The sequence below is a fragment of the Phodopus roborovskii genome, unplaced genomic scaffold (assembly GCF_943737965.1).
Source record: "Phodopus roborovskii unplaced genomic scaffold, PHOROB, whole genome shotgun sequence".
NCBI classification, from domain to species: domain Eukaryota; kingdom Metazoa; phylum Chordata; class Mammalia; order Rodentia; family Cricetidae; genus Phodopus; species Phodopus roborovskii.
In genome coordinates this window covers 12,882,940-12,898,421 of record NW_026126541.1, presented here as the reverse complement: position 1 = coordinate 12,898,421, position 15,482 = coordinate 12,882,940, and the positions used below count along the sequence as shown (strand labels likewise).

At 49.3% G+C, this 15,482-nt stretch overlaps 1 protein-coding gene across 1 annotated transcript in view; it reads right to left on the bottom strand.

Annotated features, from left to right (window-relative positions):
* Window positions 1-2,924: 2,924 nt before the first annotated feature.
* The window catches only part of Stn1 (STN1 subunit of CST complex), a 32,815-nt gene continuing 20,257 nt past the window's right edge, over window positions 2,925-15,482 (bottom strand). Inside the window, exons 6-10 of the mRNA XM_051200096.1 lie at window positions 14,790-14,913; window positions 12,455-12,626; window positions 9,126-9,248; window positions 6,702-6,774; window positions 2,925-3,113 (exon numbers count right to left, since the gene is read on the bottom strand). Of these exons, the coding sequence (XP_051056053.1) occupies window positions 2,956-3,113; window positions 6,702-6,774; window positions 9,126-9,248; window positions 12,455-12,626; window positions 14,790-14,913 (650 nt within the window). The 3' untranslated portion in view covers window positions 2,925-2,955. The remainder of the gene's footprint in view (window positions 3,114-6,701; window positions 6,775-9,125; window positions 9,249-12,454; window positions 12,627-14,789; window positions 14,914-15,482) is intronic.

The following is a 15,482-nucleotide window of genomic DNA, read 5'->3' as shown; positions in this document are numbered from 1 at the left end:
TGTGGTTGCAGAGAACAGGGATGAGGGGCGGAGAAGACAGGAAGGAATGCTGGCAGATATCAAGTTGGCCGCTTGGAGGGGTGGATGACACTTGATCCTATAAAAAACTCTGACAGCACGTGCCACCACATTTCCTCAGAAGGACTAGGGAACCTGAGCCTCTGTACCCCAGGTGCCCTGGCTGAGTTTGAAGAGATTTCCAAAAGTGGGCGGGGGAGGGGCCCTCAGGAGAAGCAGACGAGAGGAGCTGGGAAACGGCCAGCTACAAACAAAAATGGGATTTTTGAAAGATGCACCAGGAACACAGGAAACTAAGAGAGAATTCTAGTCTCCTAGAGCATTCTACTGGGGAAACGTGATATATAAACAGGGAAAGCAGGCAAACATTTGGAGTGTGTTAGGCAGGAACTACCACTGTGGGCAGAACAGAGCTGGGGGGGGGGGCAGAAACCCGTTACAATCAGCCACAAGGGACAGGCCTCACTGACAAGGTGAAGACCGGAAGGGGAAGAGCAGAGGCCTGTCACCGCGCAAGGATAGACTTTGTGCACGGGGCGCAGTAGGACTACTAAAGGCTGAGCATCTTGCCATTGTGCAGTGAGGGGCAGCATAGAGCCACACTGCCTACTGGGATGCCTCAGGCTCCTGCCTGAAGAGCCAAAGCCATGGAGAGTGGGGGCAACACGGGACGCCCGTGGCTGCCGTGCAGAGACTGTGATAAAGGAAGGTGCAAGGAGGGAGAGAGAAGTATATTCTAGAAACCTTCTGGAGGAGTCAAGACAACTTGGGGCTGTACAGCTGGGGTGTGGGCGGCGAGAAAGATGTTGATGGAGTCGGCCTGAGTGTCCGGGAGTGGACCTGGCTCCATCAAGGGGCTATGAGGAGCAAGGCGGGGCTGGGTGATCCAGAGGCTGGCTCTGAACACATTAAGCTGGTGATGTCTCCAAGACACCTAAGCAGATGTCAGTGTGAGGTTAGATATAGGGGTGTGAGGATGGCAGAGGCCCAGCCTGAGGCCTGGCAGTATGCAAACAGCATGACCCATGAGGTTAGGATTCCAGGAGAACAAGAAAGCAAGGACGAGGTCTGTGGCTCAGACTGCGTCTTGGGCACTTGGGGAGACTGACGACTAAGTAAAGGAGAAGGTGCAGCGGGGGATTTGGTGTCCTGGAGGGCAAATGTAGCAAGTGCTTTTACAACAGTGATTTTCAACATTCCTGATGCTGTGACCCTTTAATACAGTTCCTCATGCTGTGGTGACCCAACCATAAAATTATTATTAGTTGCTATTTCATATCTGTAATTTTGCTACTGTTATGAATCGTAAATGTTTTTGGAGATAGAGGTTTGACAGAGGAGTCGTGACCCACAGGTTGAGAGTCACTGTTCTAGCAGGAGGAACAGATGAGCTGTGCCTGTGCAGACCTGCATTATAGGTACATATTTACTGATTACGAGAAGATGCACAGGGAGTCTTATATCAATGGCATTATACCACACAAACAGCTTTGTAACTTAATTTTCCTCCCACTGCATCTCCTGGGAGTACTGCCCCCATGGCAACAGTAGCCATCTGCTCCATCATTTTAGTGGCTATGTAGTATTTCATCGTGTGTTCATATTTAACTTCATCAAACATAAATACAAATTATTGTAGATTAGGCAGTGATGGGCATCTTAGGCATTTGTGCTTTCTTTCATACTTCCGTGGTTTTTTCCCTGGAGAGGAATCCTCATGGGGTGCTTGACCCAGCACAAGCCCATTTTAGGTCCTGATTCTAGGCTTCTTTCTGAGCCGCACCACTGACAGATGTATTCAACATGGAACCATAGCTGCTCTGGAGGAAGAAACTCCATGCAGATCCTGTTCAGCCAAGAGCCTCCTGAGCACAGGGATGAGAGTGGGCTGTGTCATCCCTGAGAATGAGGAGTCACTGGAGGTCAGAAGAGGCCAGGACAGGAAGGGATCTGCAGTCTGAACTCTGGTCTGCGATGTAGAGCCACTCGCCCACAGAGGGTGGAGTAGCTCCTGGGCCCCAGGATTCCAGCCCAGCCATCCAGACTCTGTTATGTCAAAAGCCAGCAGAGCAGACTCAGACAGATGTGCCCTCTGTGAAATGACTGTAATTAACTCCAAATCTTTCTCTGTACTTTATTTCTGCTGGCTGGATCTACCATTTGCTGTTAGAACAAGTCTACTACATAGCGCAGATGTTTTCTTTACCTTGTCTTTCTGAGCTCCTGTCTGGGCACATCCCAAGCCTTCGTCTGGATGGTAAGCCCTGCACACTCAGCGGCAGCCTTGAAAATAACACCGCCAGACAGACAGCTAGCTGACAACCTCTGCCATCTTCAGGGGTACCAAGGGACCACACATTTAGCTGTGCACCTCTTTGGGTGCTGGTAAATGTTCTGAGACAACTTTCAAGTCATAAAGGAAGCAATTAAAATGCCAAGCCATGCCTCAGAGACTTTATGTCCTAGGCAGATCTGAAAATCTCAGCATCCCAGATCTTAGACCCCACTGCAGTGCTGGAGCCTCAGGAACCAGAACAAATGTCAATCACTCCGGGACACTGTCAGCTTTAACACAGCAGGGGAGCCAGGAGGGAATGTATCTGGTAGCCTAGAGTCTGAAAAAGTTTTCAAACAACATTGTCTGGCCATTACCTCTCCAGTTTCAGATGTCCTTCTATCAAGATAGGGTCCCCGAGTTCAGACAGCGATGGAGCCAGCAACACTGTTTTCTCCCATTCTGTTCCGAGTGATACGGTTTGTGTTTGCCATGGCTGATATCAAAGCCACGTATCTCAGGGACACAGCAAAAGTAGAAGGGTCCTATTTTCCAATGACTACGTTAGGATTTACTGTGAGATTAAATAGACATCAGTTCCTGGACAATGCCCACGGGTGGACGCTGGGGTAAAGCTGCCCATCTCTGCGCAGCCGTCCTGCTCAGAAGGCCATATAGTAGTGAGGTCCGGTGCTCACGATGTCACTCTGGTCCTCCAGGAGCTCCAGCACCTGCTGCAGCACAGCCTTGTTCAGGTTCCAGCGGAGGTTCAGGCGCACGCAGCTCAGGATGTGCATCAAGTGGCAGCCCTTCTCCACATCTGTGGGTGAGGGAAGACACTGAACATGATGGTGATGGGCGGGCCCTCCTCTACCCCACTCTAGGCCTCCTGAGCCGGCACTGGCATCACAGAAAGATCCAGGTGACTCTTCTCACATCGAGGTCTGAGGTACACCAGTCTACATGACCACACAGCCAGAACCAGCTCCGGGCTCCTCACACATGTAGTGACACAACCCGCTTCTCAATGCTCTCATCTTCAACATCCAAGAGCTCCAATCACTAACTGAATATCCATGACCCGAAGGCTGTGTAGTCCTGACAAACCCTTCACCCTGGTACACAGCATTGAACCCCTGGCCTCTGACATAAACATTACCCTGAGCCAAAGTTGAAACTCATCTCTAAAAGAAAGCCCTGCCCTTGGAGCCCAGCCCTGGCATCCTCATGGTAACGAAAGGGTTTTAGGTCCAGGAAGGTACTCAGCGCTTTGCAGCCTCGAGCACGTCAGAGCACCCCAACTCTTACCATCCTTCCCTTACCGGGCAGGAACAATCTGTGGTCCTCCCATGCTCTAAGGTCCTGGGCTAACAAGAATCACACTGCGACCTCTAGTGGCTGTGCCCTGTCATTTTAGAACCACCAGCAGCTCCACTGTCTGTGAAAAGGACATTTTTGTATGTAGAAGGCCACCCCTGTCCTGAAGAGCTGAAGTCTGCCAGTGAATCTAGGTGAGAAGAGCCTGTGTGTGTGTGTTTTGTCCTTAGGTCTTCCACCCGTGAGAACATTTTCCAAAGTAAAAAGGCATTTTCAACGTAGAACTCTTTTTACTAACATTGCTATACCATACTTAGAGCAGAAATCCAGGGTTTCTAACCTATAAGCCACCTGTAATGGAGAAAAATCCACACAAAAATTCCATCTGAAATCACCGGGGTAGAGAGCTGGACTGAGCCTTCATCCCTCTAGGCTACCAGTCACCGTCCCACGGGCAAGGAGAACCCCACCTTTCCCAGCCCTTTCTAGCCTAAGTTCGGACCCTCAAGAGCTTCGTGACACCAGATCACTTACTTCTCACACTAACCCTCCATATCGAGACTACTGTCACCTTTCTGTAGCCAGGCTCTTTCACATGCCACACGCTGTCCACCTTCAGACAAACCCCTCCAGGGGGACCTAAGACGGGCTTACTGAAGACACTTTCCTTGCTGTGGCCTCGGCCTTTGTTCAGTTACCCACAAGGGAACAAGGAGCCCCAGTCCTTCAAACATCAGCCCGATGCTTACTTCACATGAAAGGCAAGAAGTGAACTGAAGGCCCAGTAGGAATGATGAAATAAATGCCCACCCATGGAATACCACACAGTTATTACAAGTTTGAGGCCCTTTTCTATGCACAGTGCTATTACCAATGATTTCATGCAAGGTGGAGACAATACAGATTTCAGGCTAACCTTGAGTTTCTAAAAAAGACGGACTCTGTTTGCAAGTGTGCAGAGCATCCCCGGACAGATGCTGGCCTGGCGTGGAGAGGGTGTGGTATCTGACTTCACAATGCAGTTTTGCACTGTCTGACCTTTTAGGCTCTGTATACATTATTATATAGGGACAATCTTTTTTAGTGCCATAGGTTATGACAACAGGATGACGAGTGGTCACAGCCAATACTAAGAGAGTCCCTGTGAGGTCTTGCACCAGTACCCTGTTACCAAGAATTCAGTTCCTGGGAGTTATTTGACTTACATGACAGGCCTATGGCTCTTAGAGGCCCTCAAGTGTTGGGAGCACAGCATGAAGGTCCCCGAGCCCACAGATCTCCAGGAAAACCAGCAATGCTAAGCATGTAGGGTATACTATCCAATGAGAAAGAGGCAAAGCTTGTTTTCCCATCCAGAAGTCAGGGTACTGGGGGTGATGAACAGCCCAGTGATTGGCGTTTTCTGTTGGGTCAGGCTGTATCAAGCTCACCCCCTTGTGGCTTGCTTCCCTGCCTGCTGTGACCACCTGCAGGGTCCTCGTCACTCCCGTGTGGACCAAGTGACAGGGCCTACCTACCCCGATCGGCTCACTAGCCTGGCAGGAGCTGACCAATGGCTGTCTATAAAACATGTCACTTTATTTCTTTTACATATTTTACTGGTGTGTGTGTGTGTGAGAGCGCGCGCGTACATGCGTGAACACGCACATGCCACAGCAGATGGTTTCTGTCACTGACTGTATATTCCAAGCTAGTTGGCCTACAAGCTCCCTGGACGGTCTCCCAACTCTGTCCCCCATTTTGCTATAGGGGTGCTAGGAATGCAGGTGTGTGTTACTGAAGCTAATGTTGTTATAGGTTCCAGGGACTTGAACTGATTATCAGGGTTCCATAGCAAAAAATTCCACCCACTGAGCCATCTTTCCAGACAAACTTGTCATTCTTGCTATGCTGATGGTCACCAGGCTGTAGGTCCTCCAGCAAAGGAAGTGCAAAGCCCTTCTGTCTACTTTACAGGTGCCAGGCTACAAGCTCTTCAGCCCCAATACCTATCACCCTTGGGCTGAGGGGCCTGGGGTTTAGGACACTTTTATTACTATTCTGAATAAACCAGATAATGCTCATTTGCTAAAATAAGAGGATGCTTTGGGGTTTTTTGTTGTTATTTTAAATATTTATTTACACTTTAAGTGTATTGGTGTTTTGCCTGTATGTATGTCGGTGTGAAGGTGTCAGATCCCCTGGAACTCGAGTTGTAGACAGTTGTGAGCTGCCATATGGATACTAGGAATTGAACCTGGGACCTTTGGAAGAGCAGCCAGTGCTCTTACATGCTCTTACATCTCTCCAGCTCCCCCACACCCCTCCACCCCTGCCTTTTTAAAGACTGGTTGTCACACTACATTGGGTTCTGATTCTCACCGCATCCTAAACAACAGGTTGGATGACCTGGCCCCACTCTGCCCGGGGACTCAACCTGTCTGTCTGGGTCTGAAGGGAGTGATGGGGACCCGGGACAACGACCCTTCCTGCTTCAGATCATGCTGACAGAAGTGTTTGTTACTGGCATATGTTTGCGAGGCAGACTCTGAAGAGTCACCTTGAATACTGACACATCCATAAGACTCAAAGGTCTATGGCTTCCTTGTAATTAGCATGGAATGGCTGCCTGTTGTCACACTAACTACAGCGTGAGTATCTGGCCACTAGAGGCCGACCTAACCTCACAAAACCAGACTTTGCCATTTCATTTACAAGATGACTGAATTCCATTGTTCATGAACCAGTCTGCCCCACACTAAAAGGCCTTGATGTCTGAAAGGAGGGGAAATGTCAAGTTTACATTCAAAGGCAATGTAACTGAAGACATGGGGACTAGGCGTCATCTCAAAGCTAAACATGGTGGCTCCCTTCAGGTCAGCCTCCAGCTTGTCCCCTACAGGACCAGAAATCCCAGGGTGCTTCAAGGAGCTCCAATGCTGACTTCTCCATCCAACCAAAATCCAAGTAACTAGTGGAGTAGAACTCGTGTGTTAAAGGAGAGGAAACAGGCTGCCTTCTTCCTGAGTTAACGGAAATCTGGTTCCGTCCAGTTCTGGGGAGGGAATCTGGACACACCAGCTCCTCGCCATCTGTACCTCACGCCACTTACGGTTTGGTCTCTGGCAGTCTTCCTTAATGATCTGGTAGATCTTTCGGTGCAGGTCTTTGTCCTTGTTGGTTACCTACAGAGTCCAGAGAGAAAACATGGTTCAGGAACACAGCAGTGTGTGTCACTCAGGATTCAAGCCAGCCTGAGGGGCAATTCTACAGACCCCATGACAAGCATCTGTCCTCCGTGGGGCTGTGACTGATGCTGGGCTTGCGCAGTTCAGCTCTGTCCCTAAGCACCTGGGTCACTCTCAGGAGCTGGTTCATCAGGGCCAGATGGTGGAGTAAAAGTACAATTCTGTGCCTCTTACACACTTGTTACACACTCACAACATTTCTCTTATTGCTGTGTGCTTTTGAAGGCCTACAAGTGCGCAAAGCCTCTGGCCTTCATCCACCACCTCCTTCCTCTCAGCCCCCGCGCCTGTCTTGCATTTCTCTAGTTTCTATTCCTTTAAAGCACAAGGAAGAATTAAAGAAGAAATGGGCACAGGGAGGCAAGCAAGACAGAGAACCCAGTTCATCTACGGAGGCAGTAACAGAAGAGTCAGGGGAGGAGAGGGGAGGGCAAAGAGGAAGAGAGGGAAGGCAGGAAGGGGAGGGAGCAGGAGAGGTAAGACAAATGAAAAGAGGGACAGAAAGAAGAAAGAAGGGAAGGAAAGAAGACTGGGGAGTGGGAAGGGAGGGAGGGAGGGAGGAAGGAAGGGAGGAAGGAAAGGAGGGAGGGAGGGAGGAAGAGAGGGAGGAAGGGAGGAAGGAAGGGAGGGAGGGAGGGAGGGACGGAGGGAGGGAGGGAGGGAGGGAGGGACGGAGGGAGGGAGGAAAGGAACACTGACTCAGGAGCAGGGTACCCGATGACTTTTAACTTACGAGGTCAGTGTGAAGATAAAATGTGGGGACAGACAGAAGTGTTGGCGTTGCTATGGTAACTATGTCCAGCAGGGCCTCAGGGGGAAAGGAAACCCACAGATGAGGCGTGAGTTGAAGGGGAGGGGTCAGTCACAGAAGGGGACATGGTGTCTATTCTTGTTTGACCAACCCTTCCAGCTCATGGTGATTCACACACAGGAGGAAGTTCCCAGCCCTGCCACACCTCGCCCAGGGCAGCTGCGGTGGCTCTGGCTGCTTCACAGGGAGGTTTGCTCTCTACAGATCCTCAGAGAGGCCAACCCAGAGTGCAAGGAGGCACAGGTGTCCAAGAGGACTGCAGCCCAGTTCCCCTGCTTGGCTTACAGTGGCCACCATGTCCTACTCACCCTCCCATCCTTGGATGGGTGTTATTCGGGATTGCCTCTCCCACAAGTTACTCAACACTGGAAAACCCTCCTGCTTAAACAGACAAGGAAGGAAACAAACCCCTCCAAAGAGGGGATGCTCTGCTGAGTCTGAAAGCGGTGAGGCCCCCCAGCCTGTCTCCAGGAGATTCATGTTCCCCGTAAGCCACCTCCGCAGTGGACATGGATGGCTGGGGGGGGGGGTATTCTCAGCTCAGTGCCTCCAGTATCAGAGGTAGGCAGCAAGAAGCAAACCTTTAACTTGAACTGCCATGCCAGGACGCAGCGGGGAGGTTGCTGGGCAAGGCCTTCAGGGAAGCCGACTAGAGGTGCCACCCAAGAGCTTAACTAAGGACCCTTTGTTCCCTAACCGGTTGCTCCTTCCTGGGTAGGTCTCGGAAATACTGACATGAACTCACATAGATAGCCATGTAGGTAGGGCCAGACAACACTATCTGTGACAATCAAAGTGTTCATCACAAAAGGATGGCTAGAAAGTTCTGGGATGGCCCCTGGTCCCAAAAGATCACAGGTACTAACATTCGAAGGTGACGGGGATAGCCCCTGGTCCTAAAAGAGCTGCCAAGTGTTACTTACAGCGGTGGACATTTGGCAGTGCCTAACAGCATTTTTGGTTATCGCAACATGGAAGATGGTATGGTGCTCAGTGGTGAGGCCAGGGTGATGGTAAACACTCTACAGTGAGCAGGAAGTACCTGACTCTCACCTGGCCCGATGGTGTGGGGATAAGGATTTCTGAGTTAGAAGATGGTTGCTTTTTTAAAGAAATAAAACAAAAAAGGCATAGGGCCATATTTGTAAATTATACATCTATCAATGCACAAAAATATTTTAGAAGGATATTAGGTGGGTCAGGTGTAGTGGCACATGCCTACAATCGCAGCATTGGAGAGGTGGAGGCAGAAGGTTATCAGTTCAAGGCCAGCCTAGGCCAGACTGGGCTATGGAGCAAGATTGTCTCACAAAACCAGGGATGAGGAGAATCAGATTGTGAAAAGGTCAGAGCTAACAGGATTTTGACTTACATACCTCCTGATGACTATTTTGGAAACGAGTAGGTAGGTTTTCCTAAGTATTAATGTGTTTGTAATGGAAGCTACAAAGGGGAACTTAAGCTGCAGGTCTCTTACGTAGTACGGCTTATCAAAGCCACCGTCTTTCTGGAACACGAGTCCCTTTTCCTGCAGCAGCTGAACAGCATTCTTAAACACACTGTGAGCTGTACCGGAAGTGGTGCTGTTCTTTGATTCCTCCTGCACAGGGAAGAGAGGGAAGTAAGTTTCATCTTCCATCACCTGTGACTAACTCCCCACACTGACTGGCTTATGAATTCACCCAACAGGCTTTCCTTGTGCCGAGTCAGCACACTCTAGGCCTGTGTCAGCAGAGCAGGCAGGTGTTTGGGCTCGCCCCAAAGTCTGCTCTGCAGGGTCACACTTGTTAACTGCTCTGTGCTTCAATTCTGATTTGTCTGTTCACAGCCTAGCCTTCACACTGCTGGGCAATTTTCCACGTGTGCTCCCTCCTCTGGAAGGCAAGGTTGGCGGGAAGAGGGCGTGCAGGCCTGGGAGAGCGAAGGCTTGCAGTTGTGACAGGGAGGACGAAGCAAACTCAGCTCTCCACAACTAGACACAATATGGGAATCATCTTTCCAGAGACACTTGCCTCATGTGACCTCAGGATGTGCTCTCAGGGTCTGGGAGGGGGAGGGCAGGGGCAGGAGGGTGTCTCTTCTGGAAGGCCAGCAGCTTCCTGGACTGAGGTCTGCGTTCTGCTTGTCATTTTCAAAAGAACAATGACAAACACGCACAATTCAGGAAACCAAAACTGCTCACAGAGCGAGGCAGTGACTTGAGACTCAGGCCCTGCAGGAGCGGTGGCTTCCTGAAATATACAGAGTCTGAGCTCCCACACAAACTCAGTATCCATCCAGCTGTCAGAGAAACAATGGCTTTGCAAGATCTGCTTATCATGTTTCTGGATTTGCTAAGAAGAGTGACGTTAGGAAAAAAAAAAAAAAAAACAGAAGAAAGAAATGGAGAGAAAGGGAATTGAGCTTTCATGAGTGGCAATGGAGAGTGCCCAGGCTCTCAGGTTTCTGCATCACTGTGAGCATCTGCAGTCTCCCAGGGTGCTATTAAATGGAATTCAATTGAGTGACACTGACCTCCCAAGCAGTGCAATTCGACCAACTGATTCATAATTGATGGAAGAAATCGTTTGCAAAGAAAAACAAATACAGCATCATATTCACACTGGACAGATACACTTTTCTTCTCTAAGCCTTTTCAAAAAGATACCATGCCAAAACTTCCCATAGGACAATCTGACGGGGGAGTCCTTACGTCTTTCGAGTTCACTGCAGCCATCATGGCTTCACTACTTAATGTTTCCTCGTCGTGGGCATGGTAGCACGTGTGATTAGAAGGACTATGAATCTGAGACCAGTCTGAGTTATTTCGAAACTTCCAGGACAGCCTGGACTATAGAACAATATCTGTCTCAAAAAAAAAAAAAAAAAAAAAAAAAAAAAAGGACCTGTGCGATGCTCAGCTGGAAAAGGTGTGTGCCTCCAAGTCTAATAACATGAGCTTCAGGTCCCAAATGGAATGGAGTCTTGCAGGCTGCCCTCATACCTCTACACTCCCACACATGTGCACACACGCATGTAATTTAAAAGATGTTTTAAAAGGAAAAGGGGAGAGAAGACAGGGATGGAGGAAGTTACTGGCAAATACACTGAGAGCCATCAGAAGTCCTAAAGGGTCTTTGGCTCTGAGGACCTTCTAAAAGAGCAAACAGAAAGATGGACAACGGGAGGTAGACGGCTGGAGAGCTGAGGCTGGTTAGAGGCAACTTTGGCAAAGAGCAAAGCTCCCAGCCATGACCTCCACCTGATATTTTCTGAAACACTATCCCTTATGTCTCTGTATGAAACCCTGGGTCACTGGGCACACAGCCTGTTGCCAGGAAGAGGTAATTAGGCATGTGGACAATCCAAGAAGGATGGTGAGATGGTACCTGTTCCACCAGGAGCATGCAGAGTGAGGACACTCAGAGCATCCTGGCCAGTGATGGGAGAGGACTGGAAAGTGTCAAGACAGCGGCAGAACAGAGACTGAGTATGTGCGTGAACTCATCCTTGGGTATAGGTAATGAAAGCTTTCAGATGGTGGCAAACTCTATGTCCTACCAGGAAAGAGCAGAAAGATGCTCACTGGAAAGCTAGGTCTCCTGAAGAAGACCACAGTGCATTCCCATGTGGGTAAAAAGAGGGGACAGGACACAAACACCACTGCTAATACAAGCTCAGCATACAGTCAGGTGCGTGTTCAGGAGACAAGGACAGCGCTTGTCCCGGGGATCAGAAGCGAGGGCTGGGGGGCTGGAGGATAGGAGGAAAACAGACTCGTCACTTTCTGGGACCATCTGGATTTAAAAAGCCACCATTCCTTAACTGGAGTCTGCTTTCTCCCAACCTACTGGAGTTCGTGTAGAGCAAAGAACAAGACAGATGGCCTCTTCCTCACAGGTCTTACATTCTGGTAGACCAACAGGTGGGCAAACATGTGCCAGTGACTTCACAGACCGGGATGTAACAGCGTAAGGACAGCCAGGGACAAGCGGCAGTGACATCAGACACGAATGTAACTGACAGAGGGCAGGGAGGGCGAGTACCAGGGTTGCCACACACACTGAAGAGCACACTGCTCTCTGAAGATAGTGAGAGGGGAGCAGCAGGCAGGCGAGGAGGCTGAAAGGTCATCTGTGAGCTGAGCACACACAGTTCAAAGTCAATACACAGTCACACGCAACAGCACAAACCCAAGAACAGCAAGGCAAGGAAAAGCCTAACCCACAATTTCTGGTAAGTCATGACTTCATATAATGTAGAAGACCAAATAACAAACCAGCCTGGAACACGAGGGACAAGGGCAGAGTCACCAAGAGCAACAGGAAAGCTCTTTGAGCGTTTTAGTTATAAATGTGACTGAACGCACTTTATGTGAATTCCTACAACAGGAGAGATTAGCTTTTTCAAGGAAAAGACCAAGTCATTAAAAACCCTGGCCCAGGTGTCATCTTGCTGTCCAACTGTCAGCTTGGAGGGAGGGTAATTCTCTCCTCTTACCCCCATACCCTCACTTACTTGCTCTGAGATTAAACACCCATCTCAGTGAGTACTAGCAACTAGGTGCTGTGACCTTAGCCTGCTATTATTTTCTACTCAGACATTAAGTGTAACGTGATTGAGTGAAGACCGGACAAGGGCAGGCCCAGCTGCATTTCAAATTCCTAGTTGTCAGTGACCTTTCCAGAATAGAAATGGTACATGCTAGAACTGTGATCTCTGCTTTCGGAGTCCATCCCCTGCAGGAGTCTTCCCACCAATCACTCATGCACTCACCCTTCAGCTGCAGGCGCAGGGCAGGGTCCCCCATGAGCATGCTGCACTTACTTGGTTGGGACAGGTGCTGTGAGTCACAAGCTGGCTGGCCAGGGGCTGCAAGGACTCTTCTATTTCCAATTCCTGCTGGTAGAAGGTTTGCACGTCCTTTTCCTGGAGGAATTCTTTGATTTTCTCACTCAACAAAGATGTGAGGCCACCAGGATCCAAGGCGTCTGTACTGCTGCAGGGGCAGAATTTTAAAATGCCTTGCAGGAACTGTCACCTCTGCTGCCTACACTGTGCACAAAACCAAAAGCTAGCTAAGGGACGCCTTCCGTGCTGGCGATTGCTTTTTGTTGTTGTTGGTTTTGGGGGGGTTTGTTTGTTTGTTTGTTTTTAAAAAGGGTAATTCTTACAGTGGCCATCATGTGGGTGTGGTAGAGCTGTACGAACTGGCAGACACTAATAATAGATTATATGCACAGAATAAAGGCACATAAGGGAACCATGGCAACCTGGGAGCGCTGGTAACCTCTGGGTGGTAGCGCTTGGAGACAATTTCCACTTACTGTGCTATAAACCTCTGCTTGTGTTATATGACTTATCGTATAAGTAATATATTTGCATGTTTAGGAAGTCAGAGACAGGGCAGTGGGTACAGCTCAGTGGTAGACTACTTGCCTAGCTTGAGTTTGGTCCTGGTTCATTCTCTAGCATGGAAAAAAAAAAGTGTGGTGTGTGTGTGTGTGTGTGTGTGTGTGTGTGTGTGTGTGTGTGTGTGTTGTGTGCATGCAGAGGCCAGAGGAAGACACTGGATGCCCTGCTTTGTCACTCTTCACCTTATTCCCTGAGACCCCACCTCTCATTGACTACAGAGGTAAAGAAACGGACAGCGGCCCCAGCGATCCTGCCTTCCGTCCCCCACGGACGCCGGCTTGAGCACCAGCCTTCCCAGCCTTGTCCTCACGCTTGGGGAACACACTTTACCCACTGAGCTGTCTCTCTAACTCCTCTGCCCCCAACCCAATAAAAAGGATCCTTTCTGTGCTGGCTACTTTTATGTCAACTTGACACAAGCTATAGTCATTTAAGGGGAGGGAGCACCTCAGCTGAGAAAATGCCTCCCTAAGAGTGTGGTGCAGACAAGCTTGTGGAGTATTTTCCTAATTAGTGATTGATGGGGAAGGGCCCAGCCCATTGTGGGTGGGGCTACCCCTGGGCTGGTGGTCCTGGGCTCTATAAGAAAGGAGACTGAGCAAGCAGCATCCTCCATGCCCTCAGCGTCAGCTCCTGCCTCCAGGTCCCTGCCCTGCTTGAGTTCCTGTCCTGACTTCCTTCAATGATGAACAGTGATATGAAGTGTAAGCCAAGTAAACCCTTTCCTCCCCAAGTTACTTTGGTCTTGGTATTTGATTGCAGCAATAGTAATCCTAAGACAATGCCTCATTCTGCCACCCCCCCCCCCAGCTTGAAACCACCAGGACGCCACTGATGAGTGATTTTCTTCATCTCATCTCATATTTTAGTGAATGCCTGCATATTCATATTCTTCTCGGGCTCTGTTTGTTTGTTCCACTATATAGGAATAAAATCTGTCCTGGTTGAGAACAACCCAGGTGAGTTTGTTGTCTTATGGAGGGAACTGCAGGATCAGGGTGGCGGTGCACTGTGGCAGTGTTTTGACTATGAAGAGCCTTGTGCAGTTTTCTCCATGGTTCTCACTTCAGGGTTTGCTAAGCTTCTTGGATCTGTGAGTTTAGAGATTTCCTGTAATTTGAAGACGTTCCAGCCACCATCAAGTATTCACCTGTGCTCCCTGCCATTCATTTATGGTATTCACTGCGCTCCCCGCCATTCATTTACGGTATTCACTGCACTCCCCACCATTCATTTATGGTATTCACTGTGCTCCCCGCCATTCATTTACGGTATTCACCTGTGCTCCCCGCCATTCATTTACGGTATTCACCTGTGCTCCCCGCCATTCATTTACGGTATTCACTGCGCTCCCTGCCATTCATTTACGGTATTCACCTGTGCTCCCCGCCATTCATTTATGGTATTCACTGTGCTCCCCGCCATTCATTTATGGTATTCACTGTGCTCCCCGCCATTCATTTACGGTATTCACTGTGCTCCCCGCCATTCATTTACGGTATTCACCCGTGCTCCCCGCCAGTCCTTTAGTGACTCTTACTATAATATACTCACATTTCCTTCACAAACCTAGAACCTCTGTGCTACAGTCACCTCCACTTTTCAGGAGAGGAAACTGAGGCAGAGAGGACTGGAGCCCCACCATACTCAGGTGGGTATTTGAGGGTTGGTACCGTCACCCCAGTCTCTGGCTCCAACTGCTAGGCTTCCCTGCTGTCGTCACTCAAGCAATGATGAGGGAACTTACTTGAATGCCTTTTCTTCCTTTAGGGCTGGGTTGCGGAAGGGCTGGTCATATACTCTCTTGTAGAGTGCAGGTAGCTCAAGCATCCTTGCAATTTGAATGTTCCACACTGGATCGTCCACCTTATCTAACACCCCAGGAAAAAGATGCCATACAAGTAACTCCGAGAGCACTTCCTTCCCCGTCCAAATCACCAATGGGACGGAAGTCTAGAATCACAGGACAGTTCCCAGCCATCCCCTGAGAGAGAAGACAATGCCTTGTGTGTGACAGCCACATCTGGGGTGGGGACAGGACTGTCATTGGTGATTTCTGTGTTATGCTGACATACTGCAGGGCTAGCCCTTGAAATATATATATATTTATTTAAGACAGGTCCTCTCTATGGCCCTGGCTAACCTGTAACTCATTATGTAGACTAGGCTGGCCTCTACTGCATGGAGCTCTGCCTGCCTCTGTCTCCTTAGTGGTGGAATTAAAGGTGTGTGTCACCCATGCCTGGCTGCTTTTGAGATTTTCAGTTGAAAATCAGCCAGCACAGTGCAAAAGGGCGATTCGGGACTATTTCTAATTAGCTATTTCCATTAAAACTAATGGGCTTAATGGTGTTCAAGATATTTCCATCTTTTTGAGGAACTGGAACACTCTGCCCTAATGGACTGACATTTAGAATTCACAGTACTTCAGAAACAGTGG